This window comes from Colobus angolensis, unplaced genomic scaffold (assembly GCF_000951035.1).
Source record: "Colobus angolensis palliatus isolate OR3802 unplaced genomic scaffold, Cang.pa_1.0 Scaffold220, whole genome shotgun sequence".
Lineage (NCBI taxonomy): Eukaryota > Metazoa > Chordata > Mammalia > Primates > Cercopithecidae > Colobus > Colobus angolensis.
The window spans coordinates 377,502-385,536 of NW_012115378.1; the positions used below are offsets into that span (position 1 = coordinate 377,502).

At 54.3% G+C, this 8,035-nt stretch overlaps 1 protein-coding gene across 3 annotated transcripts in view; it reads left to right on the top strand.

The window, feature by feature from the left end:
- CELF4 (CUGBP, Elav-like family member 4) overlaps nt 1-8,035 on the top strand; it is a 321,661-nt gene that overhangs the window by 71,689 nt on the left and 241,937 nt on the right. For all 3 annotated transcript variants that reach the window (XM_011943643.1, XM_011943644.1, XM_011943645.1), the window contains exon 2: nt 7,893-7,975. In XM_011943643.1, the coding sequence (XP_011799033.1) occupies nt 7,893-7,975 (83 nt within the window). The remainder of the gene's footprint in view (nt 1-7,892; nt 7,976-8,035) is intronic.

Here is an 8,035-nt window from a genome sequence, read left to right on the forward strand (position 1 = left end):
GCTGCCACTCCGCTCACTCTCACCCAGCCAGAGGCAGAATGGAGCTCAGCAATCTCTGCATTCTACACTGTCTGCCACTGGCGGAAAGGGGGCCCTGGGGTGAGCTACTCCTATAATAGAGTATTTACTTTCTGGGCGAACACATACAAATGCAAGGCAGACAAGGACATGTAGGATTCTAACTGCAAAATGAGAAGGACCATTGCCAAGGGCTATGAGAGATGTTGGGATTGAAGTAGTCAGGGAAGGCTTCCTGGAGGAAGGAAAACTTAGACACTCCTAGAAAGTTACGTGGGCTCTCAAGGAGTGAGGCACGGGGGAAGGCAGCAGAGGTAAGGATGATGTTCTTAGGCTTGGGTTTACCCCATGGGGGTGGAGAAGCAAGAGGAAGTCAGAGATCTATTCTGTGGGTGGGGAATCACTGTGTCACACGGAGAGAAGACACTGCAGGAATTGCTGGAATACCAGCACAGAGTACTCAGAGGAGTGGGAAGAGAGAGGGAAGAAGATCTAGGTGGAAAGAACTAGGGAAACAAGAATGGCCAGGAAAGGTCCTGGGAAGATGGCAGGAGGGTCAACCTGTGGCTGGACACACAGAGAAGAGCGGAAAAAGTGGCACAAACCCATGGGGTCTTTTTCACATCTGTTACTCAGTCCTGCTGAGCCCCAAGAGCCCAGCCTCAAGTTGTTCACGGTTGAGGTGAGAAAATGAGGCTCATCCTTGAGGCTGACCATGGGCAGAGGCCACACGCGAATCCACAGAAAGTGAGACCACAGTGGCCGAGGTAGATGCTCAGGGCTTCATCTTGGAGTAGGACCTAAGAGGTGGGTCTTAAAGGCTGTGTGGACTCTGGCCAGGCACTCGAGGTGGGAGGATGTTTGCAGAGGAAGAATATGTACATGAAGAGCTGCTCTGTAGCTGCCTCTCCCTCAGGTGGCAGCAGAACATCTTCTTCAAAAACGTACCAGGAAGACTGCCTTTGCCCACCCAGAGCACAAAAGACAGAGCCTGGATGGGGGAACAGATGTGACCTCAGAACATCAGTAACCCTGTTCCCAGTGAAACTGGTGGGACTTTCCCTCCCTCCCTCTTGCTATCCACTCCCAGAGATGCTGCTATAACTTCTCTGCAGTGGCCTACATGTCTTTTAAATCCTCCAGGTGATTCTCAGGTGCAGCTGGGGGTGAGGATCACTAAGGAATGAAGCTCCTCAGCTGTGATTTCAGGCACCATGGCAGGTGGATGAGTGCAGATTTGGGGCAGAGGGGCCTTCAGGGAGCCCCTTCCTTGGCCCCTAGGTCTGGTTAGTGGGCCTCCTGCTCCCTTCTCATTCCCCACCCCCCAGCTTTTTTCCACTTCCTCCAGGCCAGCCAAGTCCAAGGCCTAAAGGATCTGATGTTTTATTAAAGTCCAGACCTTCCTATTCTAGGGCCACCTTCCTCTGGCTAATTCTGTAATTCAATTAGTAGGAAGGCAAGGCCCAGCTGGGGTGGGAGGAGGGAGAGCATCACATCGGGAGCCTTCCCTTCTGTGATGATTACACCCCAGGCTTCGGCCCTGTTCAGAATTGGGCAGGAAATTGTACTTCCTTCACTTCACAATGACAAGGGCCTTTTATCCCGGCACATGGGGGCTTTGTAAATTACTGCCATCTCCGTGCAATTAATTCTGCTGCACTGTATTTCCCCCCACATGGGAGAGGGCACTGCCCACCTTCTTGGGCACAGCAGCACCCCTTGCACCATGGTCTGCAGGCTGCCCATGTCGGAGAGGGGCATCTGCCACCCCTGCATGCACCCAAACCTGACAGCACCCTCCCGCTGCCCACGCTGCCTGCCTCTCCCTGGCCCAGTGCTCACCTCTCTTGCCACACTCCTTCTCCCTTCCCTCCTCACTCTGCCAACATTTCCCAATCTCCCTTCAGTGCCCCAATCTTGAATCTCTTTCCCCCACTCCCATAGTCCCTCTTGGTCTCCAGCTCACAGACACCTGAACGAGCAGCTGGGCCCTCCATTTAGTCGTATAGACATAGAAGAGCCTGTCTCCACCCTCACCGAATTGAAAATCTATTCAGAGACAAGGCATCAAGCTGGTAAATGGAAGGGATAAGTAAATAAGAATGGTAAGTGGGAGAAGGTGACACGGCTGAATAAGGAAACATGCATGCGGGTCAAAGTATTCAGTGTATGTGATAGAATCTCGAGCATTAGAGGACAGGCAGGTCTGTGCTGGCCAGAGGAGGTGGGCACGGGGTCCCTCTTGAGTGAGTAGAGGAGGTGGACACAGGGTCCCTCTTGGGTGAGGAGAGGAGGTGGACATGGTGTCCCTCTTGGGTGAGGAGAGGAGATAGGCATGGTGTCCCTCTCAGGTGAGGAGAGGGTGCTGTAGGGAGCCCAGGTGTCAGCTCCTGAGGGCAGCACTGTGGTGTGATTTCTCACCCCACAGTTCTGTTACCTCTCTGCCCCCAGCCCACCTTGGATGATTTCCGAAGCTGTCTCGCTCCAGAACAGGCTGCACTTCTATCCTGCTTGATCCCATGACTCAGGAAGAGATGGGACAGAAAGCACTGACCCCTAAAGTGTGGTAGACTCTGTAATGAGCTGATGCTGGGAGAACCATCCCAGACACTGGGACAGGAAAGGGGACAGCTCAGGGTGAGGTCCTAACCCACCCAGAGAGCCCCTGGATCACTTGGGTGGCTCTCCCTCTGGTCCCATCAGAGTCACACAGCTGGGAGAGCCCTCGAAAATGGGAGGGCGAAGATGGGGAGGTGGTTGCACTATCATGGATTCCATTCCCCAAACACCAACCCCCAGAACTCAGGGCCAAAGAACCAGAACCATTTACATTTCCAGCTTGCTGAGTCGTGAGCGCCTGTGTCAACCCCCAGCACCGCAGCAGCCAGCCCCAGCTCAGAGGAAGCTCTGAGGCAGGGCCACAGCCACCCCACCAAGGATAATTTCCCTCATGAAGCATATTTGCCAGGTGGCAGATGTGCAATGATCTTTGTCTCCTCAATACAGGCCATGGGCCCTGCATCCTGTCGGACTCACCTATTCTCACCCACCTCCTTTTCATTTCATCCTCTTTTAGCAAAGATTTTTTTTCCTTTCAAGTTAATTATGCAAGTGATACACGAATACATTCTGGGTCTAAATGTGTCAAACAAAACCAAAAAAAGTGAAAGTCATAGGAAACAGACCCCCTACTCCCCACCCCGTACTCCCTGTTTTCAGTTTGCTGTGACTTCCAGACTTTGTCTTTCACATGTAAATACAGGTCTGAGTATATAATGGGCGAGTTGATTGTGTCTCCGTTGTACATACATGGTGGCGTCTATTATTTCACAACTTGCTTTTCCCATCTGACAATGTGGCTTTCCATGCTGGTACACTGAGGGTCTTTTCATCTTTTTAACTGCTGTTGGGTATTCACAGTTTAAAAATGAAAACATTCCTGTCCTAAGGGACATTTAGGTGGTTTTTACGTATTTATGTTTTTTTTTTTTTTTTTTTTTTGCTATTCCAAGCAGCCACACTGGATCCTTGCTGACTCCTCTGTAAGCACAAGTATATGTGGATCGTAGGATCAGGGCTTGGAGGGGATTTCTGGGTCTGAAGATGGGGAGAGATTTCTACGCCACCAGCTATATCCCCAGGAAGGATGAGGCACCCTCCACAGACCTTCTCAAGACTCAGCTTTCAAAGCCCCGTGCTAGCCTCTGTCCCACACTGTCTTGTGTTAGGCAGCTGCTCCCTGAGAGAATCCCATTTCCCACCTCAATTGTGAATTCCCAAAGGGCCCCACCAGGGATGTCTCTGGGGACACCTCAGTACATCATAGGAGAGTGTTGGGCCGAGGCTGATGCTCCCCACCTTCCCCGCTTTCGGCTGGACACCCTCACAGCCCACAGCCCCCTCCTCAATCCCTGCGAGATGTGGAAATGAGCCACAGGAAGTCAAGGCCAGCTGTTCTAGCTGGGGGTTCTGTGTGTCCCACCCCCATTCCCTCTCCAGCAGAGAGCAGTGAGTGTCCAATGGCTGATGCTTGGGCACCCTTTCTTCCCCAGCCCCCCAGACCCCCAGCCCCCACCCCAGGCCTCTCACCATCCACAGCACCCTGTGATGGTAAATTCTCCTCCTGCAGCTCCCTCCCCACAGTCACCATTCCCCCAGGGCTCTGGCCTCAGCCAGGGAGCAGACTGGTCCCTTCCTTTGAACCCTGGAGTCAGCGTTAATAACTGCTTATCCGCATTTGCCTTTCTCAAAGAGCCTTAAGATAGCCGACTAATCTGCCGTGCTGGCGTGTCAGCCGCTGCATCAGACAGGCTGGAGATGGACTGGGAAGGGCCCGGGGTGGGACTGCCCAGTCAGCCTCTGTGTCCAACCACTCCCGCCTCACAGAGGTGCAGAGGGAGAGAAGGAAGGGGCTTCAGCACCTCTCTAGGCCCTGCTTCACAACAGTGAACTGATATTGACACTGCAGCCTGCACTTACTGAAGCCTGCACAGGCTGTTCATACTCACTGGCAAGTAGGTCTCCCCACAAGCTTCTGAGGGCCATTACTTTTCCCATTTTACACATGAGGAAACTGAGAGCCCTGCCTGGGAAGGGGCTCTCCTGGGCTTCTCTCCCTGCTTGCTTCTTTCATCTCTGATCCTTTCACAAATACATTCCTTTTCCACCTCCTCTCTGAACCCGAAAAGGGAAGGGAGGCAGGAGGAATTTCTACACTGGAAGGGGAGGAAAGGAGTTTTCATTGGATGCAGGCTGGATGGTGGAGGAATCAGGAGCTGCAATTGTTTATCAGCCTTTTCTGGGATCAACTTGGGGGTGAAGGGGGAAGCATGGTGAGAGTGCACTGTCAAGTTCAACAGGCTCCTGAGAGCTCTTGGGGCAAAAACCCTCCCATCAGGAACCCGCCTATCAACCCTCGGGCAACCTCTGGCCCTGCCACCACTATGGAAGTCCAGTGTGCCTCAGTGTCCACACATCTTGGACAGCTCTCAGTAGCCTCTTAGCACCATTTCTGTGCCTATTGCCCCCACCAAATTAGCTGAGGTGTTCTGGCATTCAGTACTTTCAAGGAATACATATTATCCTGCACCCATATGCTGGGCACTGAGAACCAAGTAGAAACAGAACAAAGCCAGGCTCCTAACCTCATCTGAGCACGGGGAGCCTGCCCATCAATGAGCAAATATATGTGACTCTGTCAGGGAGTGATGGGTGCCGAACAGAAAAGGAAATGGGACAAGGAGTCCGGGTCTGTGTGAGCGCAGGGCTATATCAAATAGGGTGGTCAAGAGAAGTGTCTCTGAGGAGGTCTCATTTGAGCAGAAACCAGAGGGAAGGGAAGGAGCACACCATGCTGATAGCAGGTGTGGGGTCGCGGGGCCTTTCTGGGCAGAGGAAAGACCAGTGCAAAGACCCTAAGGCAGAGTGCGCCTAGTGGGCTGAGAAGTAGTGAGGGGGCCGGTGAGTGGGGCTGGGGGAAGACTGGAAGGAGATAAATTCAGGGGGTGGAGACGGCAGGGGGAGGTCACCCAAGGTCTGGAGGATCCTGAAAGATTCTCGTTCACAATAAAGTTGTGAGCTCTCTCAAAAACTGTGGCAGAAATTCCTGGAAGATGGACAAAAGCAACAGATTCTTTTTCCTCTGGAATCCTTTTCTTATTATCTTGGGCCATGGAAACAATATGGTCATTTCCTCCTCCTACTCCTCCTCCTCTTCCTCCCTCCCTTTATCCTCCTCCCTCCAAACCTGCCCCTGACCTTGTCCCAAGCTGGCTTGCCTGCGTGCAGCAGAGGCAGTGGCCACCTCCTGGTTGCAGGCAGAGGACAAGGCCAACAAGGGGACAGGAGGAAAGACGCCCCCGGGAGAAGCAGGCGGCAGCACGAGGGACGACGTCATGGGGGCCTCTGACCGCTATTCATTTCAGTCCCCGGGTGTCTCCATCAATAACCGTCTGCCAGTGACCAGGAAGGAGGAGGACAGGAGAGGGAGGAGGGGCGATCTGGTGGCTGGAGGAAGGGAGAGATGAGACAGAGTGGGAGAGAGGCTTCTCCGACGCTTCTCCAAGCCTGGGGCAGGAGTTGGGAGGTGGGGAAGGCAGAGGGGGCACTGGGAGCTGAGAGTCTCTGTCTCCCAGGCTTTTCTCCCTGCTTCCTTCTTTCATCTCCATTCCTTTCACAAATACATTCCCTTTCCACCTCCTCTCTGAAGCCAGAAAGGGAAGAGAGGCAGGAGGAATTTCTACATTGGAAGGGGAGGAAAAGGGTTTTCAATGGGTGCAGGCTGGATGGTGGAGGAGTCAGGAGCTGCAGAGGGCACCAGGAGCATTCTGTGCCCGGCAACCAGAGTCTAAAGCAAGCCTGGTCACAAGGGCTGGCGTAGGTACCAGACTGGCACCAGCAGCCTGTGGGCCTCATGAGAGGAGGGCCTGGGCCACGAGGTCTGGCACAGAGCCTGGCACAGAGTGAGAACTCAGGAAATAAATGGCCATGGCAATGACCAAATGGCTGGCTGTGGAGATTGGCTGGGGATGGACTAGACCAGCCAAGGAGGGCTGCCTGGAGTAGGTAGAACTTGATCAGATTCTTGAACAATCGATGGGTTTCAGAGAAGTGAACATGGGGAAAAAGGGCATACCAGGTGAGGAGGTGGTAAGAGCAGAGGAATGGGGGGCAGAAGGGAGCACAGGTTGTTGGGAATGTGGCCTTGGATAAGATCATGTGAGAGAGCGAGGAACAAGAGAGGCAGCAATTCCACAGGGTGCCTTCTCTGGGGCCATGGGTGGCTTGAAAAGGTCTGAGGTGACTGTTCCCCAGAACATTCAAGCCTGCTTTCACCATAGTGAGCTTTTGAGCTTTCCCCCATGGTTTTCAGCCTTGCAGGCCTCCCAAGCCACCTTCAGCCACATCTGCGGCAGAGGAAGAAGGCCTGACACTGGGCACGCTGAGCAGCTTATGAGAACTCCCAGAAAGACTCCCCCATCCCCACTCTCTTGGCCTTGTCACCACACCTAAAGGACAGCACTGAAAAGTCACCCCTTGAGTATGTTGCTCTGTCAAATCCAGATTCCCTGTCGATGGGGTGGGGAGGGGCCCAATTAGAATTACTCAGCGGGAGAGCTAGACTGAGCCTTCTCAGTTCACAGGTGGGGAGACTGAGGCCAGAAAGAGGATGTGATTTGTTAAGGTCACCCAGGGAATTAAAGGCAGAGCAAGGGTGATCTAGCGCTGTGCCTCGGTGGCCTGGATATGCCCTAGAAGCCCAACGACTTGGAGGGGTGTGAAGACCACCTGTCACTGCAAATTAGACAACAGGGGTTGGGACAGGGGACACAGGGTACGTTTATTTTATTAGGAGGGCCTGGCTTTGGGTACTCCTTACAGACTGAGCCTTTATTTGGAAGGCTTAGAGGAGCCCTCCACCATCCCCGAGGGAGCAGCGCCCAGCACTCCTACTGGCCAGAAGGAGAGTCCATGGTCAAGTGTGGCTAGAGGTGCTGGGGGTGAGGGGTGGAAGCTGCCCCTTCTAGGAAGCGTAGGGGCTGGAGCTGAAACAGGGCAGAGAGGCCTGAGGCACCAGAGGACGGGGTAGGGAGAGAACCGTAGGGAGGGGGGGGGTGAGTGGGGGGGAAGATGCAGGGTGGGGAGACTCCGCGGAGGGAGAAAAATAGAAAAGCAAAGGGAGGTAGGAGAAGCAGACAGCCCAGCCGGGAACACGGAGAGGCAGAGAAGCTCCAAGAAGAGTGCACGAGAAAGAGAGGTGGGGACAGGGACCGAGCGGCAGGGAGGGGCGGGAGCCTGGAAGGCGGGCGGCAGGGCGCGTCGGCGGGCTCAGGGGCTCCCCACTGACCCTTCTCGGCGCTTGCTTCCCTCCCCAGGCTGCGCCTTCCTCACCTACTGCGAGCGTGAGTCAGCGCTGAAGGCCCAGAGCGCGCTGCACGAGCAGAAGACTCTGCCCGGGGTAAGTGGCGCCAGCCGTGGCGCAAGCGGCCGACGCGCCGATAGGGGGCGACTTCGGGAG